This window comes from Bufo gargarizans, chromosome 4 (genome assembly GCF_014858855.1).
Source record: "Bufo gargarizans isolate SCDJY-AF-19 chromosome 4, ASM1485885v1, whole genome shotgun sequence".
NCBI classification, from domain to species: domain Eukaryota; kingdom Metazoa; phylum Chordata; class Amphibia; order Anura; family Bufonidae; genus Bufo; species Bufo gargarizans.
Window position 1 is genome coordinate 109802800 of NC_058083.1, and position 18435 is coordinate 109821234.

General features: G+C 45.2%; 1 protein-coding gene across 1 annotated transcript in view; it reads left to right on the plus strand.

The window, feature by feature from the left end:
- The window catches only part of CROCC2 (ciliary rootlet coiled-coil, rootletin family member 2), a 120244-nt gene extending 104852 nt beyond the window's left edge, over positions 1-15392 (plus strand). Inside the window, 8 exon segments of the mRNA XM_044290645.1 lie at positions 2502-2665; positions 4731-4751; positions 4753-5172; positions 5358-5507; positions 5967-6146; positions 6577-6708; positions 12379-12558; positions 15310-15392. Coding sequence (XP_044146580.1) covers positions 2502-2665; positions 4731-4751; positions 4753-5172; positions 5358-5507; positions 5967-6146; positions 6577-6708; positions 12379-12558; positions 15310-15381 — 1319 coding nt within the window. The 3' untranslated portion in view covers positions 15382-15392.
- The last annotated feature ends 3043 nt before the right edge of the window (positions 15393-18435 follow it).

The window sequence follows — 18435 nt, forward strand, 5'->3', positions numbered from 1 at the left end:
CAGGTTCTCTTTAATAAGCTTTATGCCAATGATGGAGCCTCTTCCTACATGGAAGGCATCAGATGAAGCACAATATCATCCATTGGAAAGGCTTAGGCCCCTTTCACACGAGCGTGACGGATTGGGTCCGGATGCGTTCAGTGAAACTATTTTGCAAGCAAGTTCAGTCAATTTTGTTGCTCATTTTTTTCTGCGCGGGTGCAATGCGTTTTGATGCGTTTTTCACATGCGTGATAAAAAACTGAGGGTTTACAAACAACATCTCTTAGCAACCATCAGTGAAAAACGCATCGCACCCGCACTTGCTTGCGGATGCAATGCGTTTTTCACTGAAGCCCCATTCACTTCTATGGGGCCAGGGCTGCGTGAAAAACACAGTATATATAGAACATGCTGAGATTTTAACGCAACGCAGAACTGATGCGGGGGAAAAAAACGCTCATGTACACAGACCCATTGAAATGAACTGCATTGCGCCCGCATGGAAAACTCCTTCGTGTGAAAGGGGCCTTGAAGGTATTGTGTCTGCTAGCTTTAGAAATCATTTCATATCACCTTCTTCTGCGCTGAACCCTTCTCAGCATTTAAACTTCACAGCCCCGGGCTACGTTTTAGAAGGGTGTGACCCCACAGCCATGACAAGGAGCTGGCAGGGGAGGCAACTTTATCCTATTTTCTGTACGAGAATCTTCACAAGCTGTAACATAATGGCCCGGATTATCACATAAATGGGGAACAACACTTTTTGTTCTTTAAAATCCATCCTCGCTAACGAGCTGTGTGAAATAAAAGACACGATGACAGCTTTTTACATTTCATGCCCACACAAGGATGGCAACTAATTTACTTCTGCATGCAACACCCCGCCTTTGTGAAACATGTCGTGTCACATAAGGTTATTTTTTGGGAACAGTCCTCAGTGCTCCATCTTTCATCAAAACAACAGCCTATATGTGATTATATGCATTTTTTATACCAAAAAACGGCCAGATGGTTTTCTGGGTATAATTTTTTGAAGTCACTCCATGTATTCTACTTTCTGTCCTGGTTAAAAAAAATTCAACTGATGCCCTATCCTCTCAATAGGCCATCAGTATGTGATTGGTAGGGTTCCGACACCCAGGACCGCCGTGATCAGCTGTTTGAGAAGACGCAGGCACCTTTTCTCAGCTCACCAAGCACAGCGCCGTACATTGTATAGTGCCTGTGCTTGGTATTGCACTCAGCCCCATTCACTTCAGTAGGGCTGAGCTGCGCCTAGGCCATGAGGCCGATGAACGTGATGTCACATAACCTAGGCTAAGCTCCGAGAAGGCCGCAGTACTACTGTGAGCGCAGGTGCCTTCTCAAACAGCGTATCGGCCGTATCGTACCCGGGACCCCCACCAATAAGATACTGATGACCTATCCAAGAAAATCTCGGAATACCCTTTTAACTTCCTCGTTGTTTAAATGTTTAGCACCGCAATCAGCCTCCTTGACTGTCTCAGTCAGATCATTGCGACCAGAGAGAGAAGGGGATGAATGACTCACACATTACACTGATAAGTACAGGGAGGCCCACGAAAAAGTAGCCTGTCTCCAGCGATAGTATGACAAGATGAATGAGCAAGTGGGTTGTTGTTTTTTTTAAGTCACAAAAGATGCTGAAAGGGGTCCCTGTTCACGTCTCTGCATCTTTGGGCACGTCGGATTATGTTGGCTGATACTGCGTGCAGCTCTTCTTCAAAAAACGTCCTGCTTTTTCCAACAAGATGCCACACCTCACGGAGCTCACTGGAGCGGGTTCATGAACTGTTTACGGAGGAGCGAACTGTGAGCAGGGGTTATGGCTTCCACGTTCCCCAGGCATGCCATTTTTATCTGTGGGGAAATTTTAAACCAGAAAGTGTCCCCTAACAATCCCCATCCCCTGGATGAACTCAAGGAAAACATCACAAGCACTATCCGCAGCATCACTGCTGAAGAGCTGCAAGCATCAAGTATCAGCCGACATAATCTGACGTGTCCAAAGATGCCTAGACCTGAACAGTCCCTAGGACTACCTTACACCTATTAATCCTACACCTTCTGTATCCTAAAACTTAACCTTTAATTGGTAATACTTATAATATACATCTATGGAATATATTAAAATTGCCAATACGTATCCACCAACTAGATATTGTATCTATCCTTCCTATTGGTGATCAATTGTTGCCTTTCTGGCTGTGCGCTGCCAGTAGAGTATCGCACAATGTATCAATTGTCCCCTATGTATGTTGGTTGCGGATCTGTACTGTGTTAAAACTTGAGATCCACGCTGCCCCCCGACATGTTTCGCCGTGTACCGGCGTCTTCAGGGGTTAGGGCAGAGTGTACACACACTCTCTGACCTAACCGCTGAAGATGCCGGTGTGCATTTTGACAGGGTCCCAAGTTCACATTGTGGGGTCATTTTGTAGGCCAGAAGTGTAGCTTTCCGCCTGATCTTCACATCTGTTGTTTCTGTTTTATAAAAGGGGAACAGAAAATGGAGGAACGTCTTGGCACCTCTCACACAGAAATGCGTCTGCTGCAGGACAACTTGCGTCAAGTGGAGCTAGATCGAAAGGCGGCAGAAGAGCGCGCCCTCAAACTGGAGCACAGTTTACGTGTCAGCGAAGATGAGAAGCGGGATCTACAGGTATGTAGGGGTGACTAGCGTGTACAAAAAATACGAATAACATGATGTTTGTGTCGAGCATTGTATTTTTGTCCTCACTCCAATGATTCTTGCTATAACATCAAGCTTTTTATATGCGTTTAGCTATGGTTTATGTTACCTGTACCTGGCATGTCAATATCAGGAATGTCTACAAATCCGCACCACCCATGTGTTTGGATGTCTTGTCTTTACATTAGAAACTTCTTGGGACTGCCCTCACAGGTACCCCACATGACCTTTTCTTCTACTGCCCCCCACGGTACCTAGGGCAAATGTGCACAACATTTGGTCCAAAGGCCACATTGCCAGATTTAATTAATCCCAAGGGCCACAGTAAAACCTACAGTGGCATTATCATCTGGGCCATTTATGGCATATCGAAATCACCTGTATTTTTCGCACTATAAGACACACCTGGGTTTTATATGGAGGAAAATAAAAAAATATTTTAAACCAAATTATGTGCTAAAATATTTAATACAGGCATGTCCAAACTGCGGCCCTCCAGCTGTTGCAAAACTACAACTCCCAGCATGCCTGGATAGCTTACAGCTATTAGGGCATGCTGGGAGTTGTAGTTTTGCAACAGCTGGAGGGCCGCAGTTTGGACATGCCTGATTTAATAGATCTGTTGAGGACACACTGTTCTGGGGGATATACGATGACACACTGCTTTAGGGATCTGTGGGGGACACCGTTAGTAGCCCTTTAGTAACAGTCCAGCGGGTATAATGTGCCCAGTATTCCTCAGTTTAAGTCCAGTGTGTATAATGTGCCACGTGCCCATTATTAACAGTCCAGCATGCATACTGTGCCCAGTGCCCCTTAGTAAAAGTCCAGTGTGAATACTGTTCCCAGTGACCCTTAGTAACAGTCTAGTGTGCACACTGTGCCCAGTGCTCACCTGTATGCCACCACATCTCTGCTCTGCACTGTACTTCTTGTCCCAAGAAATGTCCCGTCAATGACCAGCTCCATATCTTCCCCTTGTTTTCCCCTTCTGGCCTCAGTCCTCTTATCTCTCTTACTCCCCTGAAGGGGGCTTTTTGTTGCGGTCCTTATCCTTCATCATGATGTCCGGCACCCTTAAAATCCTAACATGCAACCCCTGCTCCTCATGCCACCCACACCACGGCTCTTTAAGAGCATTCACACTATAAGACATATTGACATTCTGGCCCCATGTTTTGGGGAAAAAGTGCATCTTATAGTGTGAAAAATATAGTATATATCTGATAGATGCCAGTTCTATATCCACTTATCTGGAGACTAGGGGTACCCTTCATCCCCATTCACACTCCAAATAGGAAGAGACCATGCATGTTTCCAGCTTTCTCAAATGTAGTTTGTGTGAGTTTTACTACTTTACTATAATACTACAGTGAAGATAGTCACACATATACATGGTCAGGAAACCCTTATTGTCCCCAATATATGGGGATCTCAGGGATGGCCACACAGTTCACCATCGGTCCACCACGCTGCCACTTCTCTCCAACATGGAGAACACATGAGAGTAGCCACAACATATGACTGTGGACCACACAACATGTCATTGTGGGCCAGAGGTTGTGCACCACTTTAGTGTAATGAGAGGAAAGTATAGTTGAAAATGGTAAAACACAGGGAATGCCATAAAATGTTGGATGCATCTATGAGGTTGTATAAGGGCTCTTTCACATGAGCGGATCCTGTGCGGGTAATCCACTGCGTGAAAGAGAGCCAAGCCCCTTTCTGGACAGCAGAGACACTGGAGCAGTAACATGATTGATAATTCTCTGTAATCTTTTTACAAGAAAATTACAGTAAAATAAAGTTGTCACTATAATTTTGTAGTAAAGAGATCACAGAGAGGCATGGAACATTATCAATCATGTTACTGCTCCGTGTCTCTGCTGTCCGGATCGGGGCTTGGCTCTCTTTCACGCAGTGGATTACCCGCACGGGATCCACTCATGTGAAAGAGCCCTAACACTTTCAGAATGATGTACATTGAGTCATGTTACAATTGTTCTTGTGGGTGACGCCTCATTGGTCCTTTCAGGAGCGGCTGTGCCGGTCTCGTAAGCGATGAAGGCAGGCATGAACTTGAGTGCAAAAGCCTAAGAGAGGTGCTGGAAGCCTCAGAGAACCGTGGCACGGACTTGGAGCTGAGACGCCGCTCCCTGGAGGGTGAACTGGAGAGGACGCGCCTTTGTCTTGCAGAGAGGGAAGCAGAAGTGCAGTCCCTGCAGGACAGAGCACATTCTTTGCAGGACCACCTGAAAGAGAGTGAGGATAGGGAGCTGACTCTGCAGAGGGAGGTGCAGCGGTTAAGCCTTGCATTGTCCAGGGCGCAGGATGGCGAGCGGCAGTTGCAAGAGAAGTCGCAGGGGCTGTCGCAAGCACTTGGAGAAGCAGCAACTGGTAAAGGAAACTTGCAAGATGATGTGAGCAGACTACAGGGAGCATTGACAGCGGCCGAGCAAGACAGACGAGTGTTACAGGTAACTGACACCCACAAAGGAATTTCAGTTCAGTAAAATTAATCATTTGAAGGGATAATGCATACCTGGAAGTGGTCCCAGTTATGATGGGACAGGTTTGGGTGTGCAGTCATTTGGAATGTTGGCAAGTATCCTAATGGTTTTCTTTTCATTTGTTCACAATATGTTATTTATTGCTTCTCCAGGAGCGGCTGGATTCCGTGCGGCAGGCATTGAGTGACAGCAAGAGACAGAACCTGCGTCTTTCACAGACAGTCCAGGAGCACCAACAGCAGCTGGGAGAACTGCAGCTGACGTGCAGGGAATATCAGGCGCGGTCAGAGGAGCTGCAGCAGGTGAGATGGCACGCAGATAAAAAAGCAACATCGTGAATGCATCAGGGGCAATTCCCAAAATGAGTGGTCAGTGAATAAAGTGGGAATTTGGAATCCCTACAGAAACCCTGTCGGCAGTCTGTAATCTGCTGATAGATTGACAGGCGACCAGTGAGGAGGTTTTGGGATGCCACCACAGAAAAAAAAAAAAACATAATAAAGAATATTACAAGTTTGATGAACATCTCCATCTAGATATGAAATTCTCCTACTAGGTCCATATAATTGTCCTTACAGTGCCACATTATACTGAATAGATGATATTTCACATGCACAATGACGGCCATTTCTATTGGCAAGTCATACAAGATACATCAAAGAAATAGTGTCTTTTATGCCATAAGTTTTTTACCATTCCAAGTTGTTGTTTTTTGCGATACAAGTCTACAGTTTCTTCAGACTTTTTTTTATCACTTTCAGGCTGTTCTCAAACACCAGCAGAGGGAGAAAGAACAGGGTGCTGCACTTGTCGACCTGCAGGAAAGAGTGAAGGTGCTCCAAGGGGACAAGACACAGGTGGAGATGGTTAAACAGGACATTCAACACTCTGCGACTCTTCTAGAGAAAGGGAACAACACACTAAGAGCTGCTCTGGAAAAGGTAACAAGAGAGCCAGCTACCTAAGGCCCCATGCACGCTACCGTTCCGTTTTGCGGCCCACAAATTGCGGATCTGGAAAAGACAGATAACAACCACATGCATGCTGCCATTTCTTTTTTAACTGATGTAGAAATGTCCTATTCTTGTATGCAAAATGGACAAGTATAGGACGTGTTCTATCCTTTTTTTCAGGGCAGTGCAATGGACGTACAGATGTGGATATGAATGGGTCCGCATCCGATCCGCAAAAAATGTGGATTAGATGTGGACAAAACATACGGTTGTGTGCATGAGGCCTTATCGAAACAAGATAACCGGTGGTGTACATGTGGGGCTTCAGCATGTATAAGAATAATACCTTTACCTGTCTTGGAGAGTATGTACATTCTGGAGACGGTATATATTATTCACATTGCTCTGTCACATACAGGCGAAGCGCGAGCAGCTGCGTTTGGAAGGGGAAACACAACGGCTCAACATAGAGAAGGAGCAGATAAACCAACTGGTGATATCCCTGAAAAAAGATCTAACTGAAGCACAGAGACAGAATCAATACTTGGAGGTATATAAACTACCATATATGAATCATAATTCATACCAGTGCCTGCGCACACATCAAGTCCAATAGGTCGGCACTATACTTTGTATATACTTTGTAGTGTAAATACTTTGTGGTGCTCGCGTCCTAGGATTGGCATCCCACGAAACAAAAGCAAGAAAGGAGCGGCACTCACTATAAGTTGTCTGCAAAAAGGTTCTTGTTTATTGTCACATAATCCTGTGACGCGTTTCGACACTCACAGGTGTCTTTATCAAACAGTAATACACACATTACAAAACCACCATTAAATAGCCAAACCCCTCATCAAGGTGTGCATTTCACGTGATCGTGATGTCATAGGACACACCCCCTAAAAACAAGTGTAGACACGCAATTCAAACAAGTATTGAAACAGTTAATTCTCAGCATATGGTCTTCTCCTGCTTGTATTCGCAATATGCAGCACAATTTCGTATATCACTTCACCTGTAGAAAAGCATGTATAAATATATCCATCATGAAGACCTATCCACATTATCTACATATAAGTGTGAATAAAATCTGAAACCAAATCGATCACTGTAAATCGTAAAAAGTTGAATAATAAACTGGGAGAAAAAAGAAAAAAATAATTTAAAACAAATTAAACAGTTGTTAAAAAAAAAAATTTAAAAGTCTGTTTTCAAAAAAGAATCAGTTTTTTATTCAACTTTTTAAGATTTACAGTGATCGATTTGATTTCAGATTTTATTCACACTTATATGTAGATAATGTGGATAGGTCTGGATATGGCCTCCCTTGCCAGGCTGTAAGATGCTATAAAGGCAGAAGTAATCCATCCAGTCATCCCAAACACATTGTTGTCCAACCTCACATTGCATCTATTACTATAATGTATATGGCCCATATCTCCATATCCAGTTATATCATTTACAACCCCAATTCCCAAAAAGTTAGGGCACTGTGTAAAATGTTTATTAATGTAAAAAAAATATGCAATGACCTTCAAATCTCACATCCATATTTTATTCTCAATAGATCGCAGAACACTTATTATATGTTAAAAGTGAGACATTTTACAGTTCCATGAAAAATATTAACTCATTTAAAACTTAATGGCAGCAACGCATCTCTGAAAAATGTTGGGACAGGGCCATGTCTACCATTGTTAGCACCCCTTTTTCTTTATGTCTGGGAAGTGAGCTGTAGATTTGGGAGAGGAACGTTGTCCCATTCTTGTCTGACGTAGGATTCTAGTTGCTCAACGGTCCTGGGTCTTCTTTGCTGGATTTTTCATTTCATGATGCACCAAATGATTTCTATTGGTGAAAGGTCGGTACTGCAGGCCAGTTCAGCACCCAGACTCTTCTTCTGCAAAGCCATGCTGTTGTGATGGATGCAGTATGTGGTTTAGCATTGAAATATGCAATGTCTTCCCCGAAACAGATGTCTGGATGGGAGCAGATGTTGTTCTAAAGCTCTATATACAGTTCGGCATTGATTGTGCCTTTCCAGATGTGTATGCTACCCATGCCACAGGCACTAATGCAACTACATACCACCAAAGATGCAGGCTTTTGAACTGTGTGCTGATAACAAGCTGGACGGTCCCTCTCCTCTTGATTACGCAGAACATGCCATCCTTGACTTTCCAAACCTTTGATTTATCTCACCACAGAACACTTTTCCATTTTGCCTCAGTCCATTTTAAATGAGAACTGGCCCATATGTGAACATATGGTTTCTTCTTTTCATGATGGAGCTTTAACTTGCATTTGTGGATCATACGGCGACCTATGTTCACAGACAATGATTTCTGGAAGTGTTCCTGAGCCCACGCAGTGATTTTCAGTACGGAATCATGCCTGTATTTAATGCAGTGCCGAGCATCCAATATTGACTGTCGGCATTGTCTTTTGTGCACATAGATTTCTCTAGATTCTCTAAATCTTTTGATGATGTGTACTGTAGATTATTTTTGGGCAATAAACCGGTATTAACGATATACCACAGTATTAAGAAACGGCGATATCGCCATTTCTTAATTACCATGGTATTTTAGTTACAGACACACGTCACAGTGCTGAATGCCTCTAAAATGTCCGGCACACATTACAGCTGGCACAGTGGAGAAGGAGAGAGTCCCTTCCCACTGTGATCCTGCTGCCGCTGCGCCACCAATGAGAAGGTAATGGTGAGGAGGAGGGGAGGGGCTGTGTCCGCTGCGCCACCAATGAGAAGGTAATAGTGAGGAGGAGGGGAGGGGCTGTGGCCGCTGCGCCACCAATGAGAATTACCCTCAATACAAATATAAACTGCGGGTGCTGGCCGTATCACATACCCGGCACCCGGTCTCAATGACAGGAAGCGGAGATCCCGCGAACCAAGGCAATTTACCCCTCAAATGTGGCACCTGAGGGGTCAATTGGCACGGTTCGGTGGGATCCCTGTCATTGAGGCCGAGTGTCGGCTGTGTGATATGGCTAGCACCCTCAGTCTATATTTGTATTATGAGGTTAATTACATTCATTGGTGGCGCAGTGCGCCCCCCTATACCCCAGTATTATAAATTATCTTTATTGGTGGCGCAGTAAACCCAAGCCCCCCAGTATTATAATATTTGGTGGCAGTGGCCACAAGGTCCCCTCCCCTCTTCATTGGTGGTACAGTGGTAGCTTCTGATCGGAGCCCCAGCAGTGAAATCTCAGGGCTCGATCGGTTACCAGGGCAGCCAGGACGCTACTGAAGCCATCCATGGCTGCCATGGTAATCTCCCTGCTGCAGTGTGCACAAAGCACAGGGCAGCAGGAACAATGTGAGATCCTATGCACCCTAATAGATCTCCATTAGGGTGTATAGGACAAGGGATGAAAAGATCCCAGGTTCTAGCCCCATAAGGGGGCTAATAGTTATTAAATAAAAAGTAAAAGAAAAATGAAAAAAAACACCAAAACATTAAAACACCCCCTTTCCCAATTTACATAAAGAATATATATAAACAATAAAAAAACTAATTAGGTATTGCCACGTCCAAAAAAGTCCAAACTATTAAAGTATTGAAAAATATCTCTTATGTGGTGAACGCCGTAACACACGATTATCCATTATTTTTTAGTCTCCTTCTTCCCTAAAAAATAGGATAGGACTGTTCTATTATGGGCCGCACGTTCCATAAATTGCGGAATGCACACTTTTTTTGGCATTTAATTTTTCTTTTGTGTGGTATCGAGTATTGCATTACTTTTTTATGGACCGAAATGGAATCAAAATTTTGGCTGTCTAGTTACGGGGGTATAAGTCCTTTAGGTCACAAAGAAATGGCATCTAGTGGCTGTAAACCCCCAGAGCCAGAAGACTGGCGCTGGATAACAGTCGCTGCACTCTGGAAGCTGATGCACAGAGAGGCCACGACTGAGAACAGTCATTGCACTCTGGGGGCTGCTGCACAGAGAGGCCGGGGCTGAGAACAGTCACTGCACTCTGGAAGCTGATGCACAGAGAGGCCACGACTGAGAACAGTCACTGCACTCTGGGGGCTGCTGCACAGAGAGGCCACGGCTGAGAACAGTCACTGCACTCTGGGGGCTGCTGCACAGAGAGGCCACGGTTGAGAACAGTCACTGCACTCTGGGGGCTGCTGCACAGAGAGGCCGGGGCTGAGAACAGTCGCTGCACTCTGGGGGCTGCAGCACAGAGAGACCGGGCTGAGAACAGTCGCTGCACTCTGGGGGCTGATGCACAAAAAGGCCACGACTGAAAACAGTCACTGCACTCTGGGGGCTGCTGCACAGAGAGGCCACGGCTGAGAACAGTCACTGCACTATGGGGGCTGCTGCACAGAGAGGCCGGGGCTGAGAACAGTCGCTGCACTCTGGGGGTTGCAGCACAGCGAGGCCGGCGCTGGATAACAGTCGCTGCACTCTGGAAGCTGATGCACAGAGAGGCCACAACTGATAACAGTCACTGCACTCTGGGGGCTGCTGCACAGAGAGGCCATGGCTGAGAACAGTCGCTGCACTCTGGGGGCTGCAGCACAGAGAGACCGGGGCTGAGAACAGTTGCTGCACTCTGGGGGCTGCTGCACAGAGAGGCCGGGGCTGAGAACAGTCGCTGCACTCTGGGGGCTGCTGCACAGAGAGGCCGGGGCTGAGAACAGTCGCTGCACTCTGGGGGCTGCAGCACAGGAAGGCCGGGGCTGAGAACAGTCGCTGCACTCTGGGGGCTGCAGCACAGAGAGACCACGGCTGAGAACAGTCGCTGCACTCTGGGGGCTGCTGCACAGAGAGGCCGGGGCTGAGAACAGTCGCTGCACTCTGGGGGCTGCAGCACAGGAAGGCCGGGGCTGAGAACAGTCGCTGCACTCTGGGGGCTGCAGCACAGAGAGACCACGGCTGAGAACAGTCGCTGCACTCTGGGGGCTGCTGCACAGAGAGGCCGGGGCTGAGAACAGTCGCTGCACTCTGGGGGCTGCAGCACAGAGAGGCTGGGGCTGAGAACAGGCACTGCACTCTGGGGTCTGCTGCACAGAGAGGCCGGGGCTGAGAACAGTCGCTGCACTCTGGGGGCTGCTGTAATATGCCTGTAGTGTGTAGGGACCAAGACCCATATGGGAAGTGCCAGTCTTTATTAAATGACCCCTAATGTTTTATTTGACTGAAAGGCATCTTTATGATGCCAAGGTTCCCTTCCTGACAATGTGCACCTATGATGGGCACACTCTGAACAACCCACTTATCAGGGTTTTCCGCTAGGATGTCCCATTTTCTGTGGGAGCGGTGAAGATGGCTGATCGCTGCTATCTCCAGCACTCCCATAGAGAATGAATGGAGCAGCAGGGGGCACGGCCGCTCCATCAGGTTTGGGGGGAACGGTGACCCCATTCTTGGTGGACAACTAAGAGATATTACTGCATGGGGGCATCAAGGAGACATTATAATGTATGGGGGCCACAAGGAAATAAGAGTACATGTTTTGAGTGTTTTTTTTTCTAAATGGGCATTTATTGCGATATATATCGTTATCGCTATAAATGTCTTAATATCGTTATTGTTAGAATATTTTTGATATCGCCCAACCCTACTGTAGATTTTGGGATGCTCAAAGTCTTCACAATTTTACATTGAGGAACATTTTTCGTAAATTGTTCCACAATGCTGCCCATCTTTGCTTTTGAGAGAATCTGCCTCTCTACCATGCTCTTTTCATACCCAGCCATGTGACTTAGTAGCAAATCCCCCCTCAAGCTGTTTTTTTTTTTTATTAGCACCTATTATTTTTGTATTGCCCCTGTCCCAACTTTTTTGAGATGTGTTGATTCTATCAAGTTCTAAATGAGTTATTTTTTCATGAATTTTTAAAATGTCTCACTGATCTGTGTTCTATGATCTATTGGGAAGAAAATATGTGTCTATGATATTTGCAAATCGTTGCATTCTGTTTTTATTTACATTTTACCCAACTTTTTGGAATTGAGGTTGTAAAAAAAAACTTGGCAATTGATACAACAAAGGTTCCTGTTCTTTTATCACCCAAAGGTTTGTAGGTGTAATAGGATGTAGTGAGAAACGAATCCCTAAACTGTATGATAGTTAACTCCCTACAGTACTGATCACTTCGGACCCTAACCCTTAAGAAAGATTCATAACGTCTGTAGACATATCAAATATACTGTTATTTGTTATATTTAAATAGACGCAGATGACGGAGATGGAACGTGCTCATTCTCAGAGGCTTATGGAACTAAGTGTGAGACATCGTCAGGAGCTGGACACAGAGAGTGAAAGACTGCGCAATACTCAGCAGCAGGCAGAAACGACACTGGAGTCTAGAGAGAGAGCGCATAGACAGAGGATCAGGGGGTTGGAGGAGCAGGTAAATGCATGTAAATTGTAAATTTGTAGATTGTAAGCCCTCACGTAGAGGGCCCTCTCTCCTTCTGTGCCAGTCTGTAACTCGTCTTGTTCATGCTTAGTGCAATTGTCTGTATTTGTCACGACCATGTTTATGGCGTGACTCCTTGGGAGCCGCATACAGTTGCCCGCGGTTTGGGTTGTTGTGTCAACCGCAGCTGGAGGCATTTTGCTGTTTGCCTCAGGTGCGGTTGCCGCGGACAACAGGTATGTGTGCGGTTGCCTTGGAGTTGTGTGCGTGTATGTATGCACTTTTGTATGTCTGGTGTGCACTGTGTTTTTTCTGATTGGTGTGCACTGACATCTTTCCTTCACTGTGGTTGCCCGTGGCAACGTTTGGTTGTATGTGTACATGTGGTGGCAGTGTCCCGGCCTTCGGGCTGACTCCCAGGACATGGTTGCCACCCATGTCGTTGCCTGCGGCAACAGCCACAGTGTGTTCTTTGGTTGGACACTTTCCCTTTAAGTTTGTGTTTCCCTTCCCTGGTGCTGGAAGGGTTAACTCCCTTCCCAGTATGTGTGTGCTCTGGGTGTGTTTGTTGGGTGTGGCTACTTGGGCCTATAAAGCCTCAGTGTTTAGCACATGTCTGAGAGTTGCTTCAGCCATGCTTAGCTGGAGCAGCCTCCTGTGTTTTCCACCTGCCAGTGGGGGCCACCCTTGTGGTCATAAGATTTATGTCACATTAAGTTTATGTCATGTTTATGTGTGATGTCTATGTGATGTTTTCCTTTGTTGTTTGGTGCAGCTTATGGATCTGGATTCCTGTGTGTGGATATGTGTTTGCCAGCACAGGGATCCAGTCAGCAAGGCTGTGGCAGGTAGGTGGAACTAGTTTAGTTCACCTGCCATATCCATAGATCTGTTTGTGTTTTCCCTGCAGCTTGGCCAGTGAGACCCCTGTTCCTCCGTGTCCAGAAGGAACAGGCCGTCTTACCCTGACTCCTAGTCCAGGGACCGGTCAGAGGGTGAGTTAGGGAGTTAGGGATCCAAGGTTCCTGAGCATGGGTCCTCCTACCTTAAAGGTCGGCCCATGCAGCTAGGAGTTAGGGTCAGATTAGGGATGCGATTAGGAGGTGACCTGCTCCCTAATTCTGTTGTCCTGGCCGAGCAGGGGTTAACATCATCTGGCATCGCACGGCTGAGGGTTTTCCCCATCCTCAGCCGTGACAGTATTATGTATGTGCACTCCTTATCATATGCACAGCGCCATGGAATGAATAATAAATAATAATAATGATGTAAAAGCTATAAAGGGTAGCATGGCATATCTGCTGAGAGATTATACCACTGCTGCGGGGAATATGGTGATACCGACACAGTATAGAAAATCGGAAAAAAGTACACCCATCTTTCTTTAGAGGGCAAGGTCAGCTGACATTTAGTTGGAACTTCTGTGCATACAGCGCCAATTCAGCCTTATGTCATTGCGTTGCAAACAGCTTTTGCCACTATTACATATCTTGTTTAGGAGATTGTGAAAAAAGAAAACTTTATAGCCCATTATTAATAAAGGGCCCCCCAACCTAGTTTAGGAGCTTCATCTATCAGCAAGAGGAGAACGTAGCGACAAAGAGCTTCTCTCATTCTGGTGGGTTACATGGAGTCCTCATTGATTTGAATTAGGTAACTCTTTGACAGTTTAAAGTTGAAACTGCAGTAGCACGTTCTGTTGCCAACCCTTCTAACAAAAAGGGGCTGTCCAAAGTGAACAACCCCTTTAAGAAAACAACTAATACAGATAATCTGGATAGGTCAGCGGTCTCTGATTGGTCAGACACCGGGACACCCGGCAATCACCTGTTTAAGAAGGCAGCGGTACTAACTCAGGGCTTAGCCTAGGCCAGCGATGTGACATTCATCGGTAATGTGGCTTTGGTAAGCTGCAAGGAGGCCGCAACGCTACCGGAGCGCTGGGGAGTGCCGTGGCTTCCTCAAACAGCTGATCCGCTGGGGTCCCGGGTGTCGGACCCCCAACAATCAGATCCTGAGGATAGGTCATCAGTTAAAAAAAAAAGTTGGAAAACCCCTTTAAAGTGGTTATCCAGTTTCTGAAAAAGAAATTTTAAAAAGGTAATAGGCTCCTCTGTCTCCAGCCAATCCAGCGTAGATACTCCAGCCTCAGCGGTCATATGCCACACTACTGGCATCACCGCTCAGCCATAGGAGCTATGGTGCCAGTGAACGGTGAAGCAGCTGTAATGTGCTGGGTGCATGTATTCAAAGACTGCAAGGACTGCCGGAGCATCTGTGCTGGATCAGTAGGGGACAGAAGAGGGAAGTAGTGTTTTTTTCCCCAAAATTCGCTACTCTTTAGGTGCTCCTCCCACAGTTGGGCAAATTGGGAATAACTCTGTTGGGTGATGTTACTTTAGGCAGATTGGGTGGTGCCCCAAACACATTAGTCTATTGTCAGCCAAAAACTGCGACCATCCAGCAATCTAATGTGTGTGAGGAGCCCCCTATTCTCTGCCGAAAGATGGAGAGTCTGGAGTTATAAAAACATCCTATCAATGATCCGTGAGTAATTGCATGCACTCATTATTGACCATGGTAGAAATGAAGGGGGGGAGGGTTACTTGTCCAAATCCTATTACTGTACCCCTGCCTGCCAGCTTGCCGGTGCTCTCCGAATCTCTGACAGGCTGAGGCTCCTCAGAGATAGACAATGTAAATATGTTATCTGTGTGTTACATGTATTTTTGTCTCTCACAGGTAACCACACTACAGGAGCAGCTCGACCTGGAGATTAAACGTAGACAACAATCCTTGCGTTCTGTTCATTAACCCCTTCCTAACAAGAAAAAAAAAACGCCATCTGAATGCATCTGCTGGAACGATTTGTATCTGGATATCTATGTCTACGGAGAGTCATATGGAGGTTCCTATTTGTACCATGCACGTAGTAAAGCTATGGCTACTACAAAGCACTGTCAGATAGAGGCGATTACTCCTTTTGGTTTTTGATCTGTTGTCATAAAACATATTTTATGTGCACTGCAGTCAGACATTTATTAAAGGGGATATTCTCTTATGGGGCAGATTAATCATCACATGAAAGACATTTATAACCAGGTATAAAATACTATCTTGTTTTATTGATCTATTCCTTTGATTCACTTCTTTCAGTAGTGGCCAATGAAATACTACTGCAAATAACATTTTCAATACACACTACACTTTGATGATGATGATGGCGATTGCCACCTACTCACAACAGTTCCAAGACTACAGCTAAAGCAGAACCTTTCTAGCGGCAGATTGTCGGGAGGGAAGCGTTCCTTATTGACAATCTGCTGATCGCTGGTAGAGGAGACCATTTACTGAGACCATCTGCTCCAGAGTACGGGGAGGAGTGATCACTAATGCCATCTCTCTTCCCCATAAGGACTCGTTGTTTGCCTTCAGCAGATCCTGTTTGCTCGGCTCGATCTGCTCCCGGTAAACGATTGTTTTTGTGTGCGCACAAGCGATCGGATTACCAGATGAATGAGCCTTTGACTCGTTCTTCGGCGGTACATTTACACCATCCGATCATTGCTAACGAGCATTACTATGAATGCTTGTTAGCGATCATGTTTAGGATTCTTGGCCAGTGTAAAGGGCTCTTAAAAGACACGGTAATGCTGATATTTTACCAGAAGCTCTCATTATGTCCTTGGTTTTAACCCAAAGAAAATTCAGTTCTGAACAATAGGAATTTGTTTCAGTGTTTTTCCGAAAATATATAGAGGACCTCTCTTCTCAGGCCTTATTGATAACAAATCGAGCCTTGAATCAGCTCAGAGAGACAATGGGGCATAATAAAAACAGTCCAGCAGAGTAAGATGTGCTTCATTTATTAATGGGGTTGCACCAAATTTTCAAGTTATTCCCTATCCACAGGATAGGGATAACTAACTGATCTTGGGAGTCTGACCACTGGGCCCCCCACTGATCATGAGAACAGGGTCCCGCTCCCACTTCCTGATGGAGCGGCAGGTCGAGCATGTGCACTGTGGTAATCAGGCAAACTCTGTACTGTATAATGAGGGTGCATGCTTGAACTGCTACTCAAAATTTTCAAGTTACCCCCTATCCACAGGAGAGGGATAACTAACTGATTGTAGGGGTCCCAACATTGGGACCCCGACTGATCCTGAGAACAGGGTCCCACATTCAGATCCTAATGGAGCAGCGGGTCAAGCATATGCATTGCCGCTCTATTCCTTTCTATGGGACAAGCTTTGTATTCAGCCATCTCCGCTGCTCCTATTGAAAATGAATGGAGCAGCTGGGTGCATGCTTGACCTGCTGCTCTATCAGGACGGGTGGGATTGGGACCCCTGTTCTCCCAAACAGTAGGGGCCTCAGCGGTCAGTCCCTACCAATCAGTTAGTTATCTCCTATCCGGTGGACTTGAAAACTTGGCGTAACCCCCTTAAATACCTTTCCGCTATAAATTACCTCAGTTTTCTGACATAATTTATGATAAACCTGTTGGGCCTTGGTGGACCTCCCTGCACCTTCCACTAAGCTCTGACCTCCTTCCCCAAAAGTTGTTTGGCAGAAAAATCTAAAAGTTGCAAATTTTTTGCAAAATATGTGCAACTTTTTTAATATCTAAATATTTGATAAATTCTCCCTGTTAATTGCAATGAAAATGGAAAACTGTATCCATGGATTCCGATATGGTTTTATTTTACGTCCTTGGATTGATAAGCATCTATAGCAGTCTATAATCTTCCAGTTTATAGAATTGTACATTCTCTCTTCGGTGCTTCACATTACATATTAGTATCACATTACTGTATCAATGCCCTGCAACTTTTCAGAAACCTACCTTTCCGTAAAGGAGAAGCAGTTGCCAATAGTAACCATTCAGATCACTGTGTTTATTTTCACATTGGTTGCTATGAGAAACACTAGTTAGATACAGGAGGCTAGTATGTATTAAGTCTGGGCAGTCTTTTTCCGGTGACTATTTTTAAGTCTGTTTTTTATACTTTACTAGTGGAATTCCATTTTTTTAAAATACTTTTTTTCTAGCTGTATTTACCTCTCCAAGTTAAAAAAAAAATAAAAATAAAAAGGTTTACAACCATGCATCCATGTCTAACTGCAAATAATATATAATGAAAAAAAAATGAAGCAACTTACAAAAAGTTTTGATTAGAAGAACAAAAATACAATTTGGGTATACAGTTCCTGTTCAGACCTGAATGCTTCCATGTTTACAGACTGCAATCATACCCTGTGTAGTCTGATCCATAGAGGGCCCATTCACACGGGACGATACAGGAGCAGATTGTCGGGAGGGAAGTGTTCCTTCCCGACAATCACCTGCTCGTTGGTGGAGGACACCGCTGCATTTTCATGGAGTGATCACCTTCACAGTATGGGGAGGAGAGATCGCTAATGCCATTGCTCTTTCCCATTTTTTGAATTGTTGCGAGATTGCTCCTGACTTTTCCCACAAGTTGAAGCTGTGGCACAGTAATCTCAGTGTCTCACTGGCCTTGCCATGGAACGCTTAGCCTCAAAAGTTGCCTCATAAGTTTCCACCAATGCATATCTACAGAAAAGATGTATTCATGTGTCAGCATATTTTGTGACTGATGAAACAGATTTCCACTTAAATCATTTCACGTGTCCATAGGTTCAGACAATCGGCATGAGTACCCTTCAACTCATTGCCTAGATCTTGGGTTTACAAAAAAACAAACACATTTCATTGACGGTCAGTTGTTACAATAAAACAGTGCAAGACACTAAGTGATTGGTTACTGTGGTTAAATCTGTCACTTATCCACTGTACCAGTTTTAGAAGTCTACTCTATTGTGCTATCATTTGCATGTAAA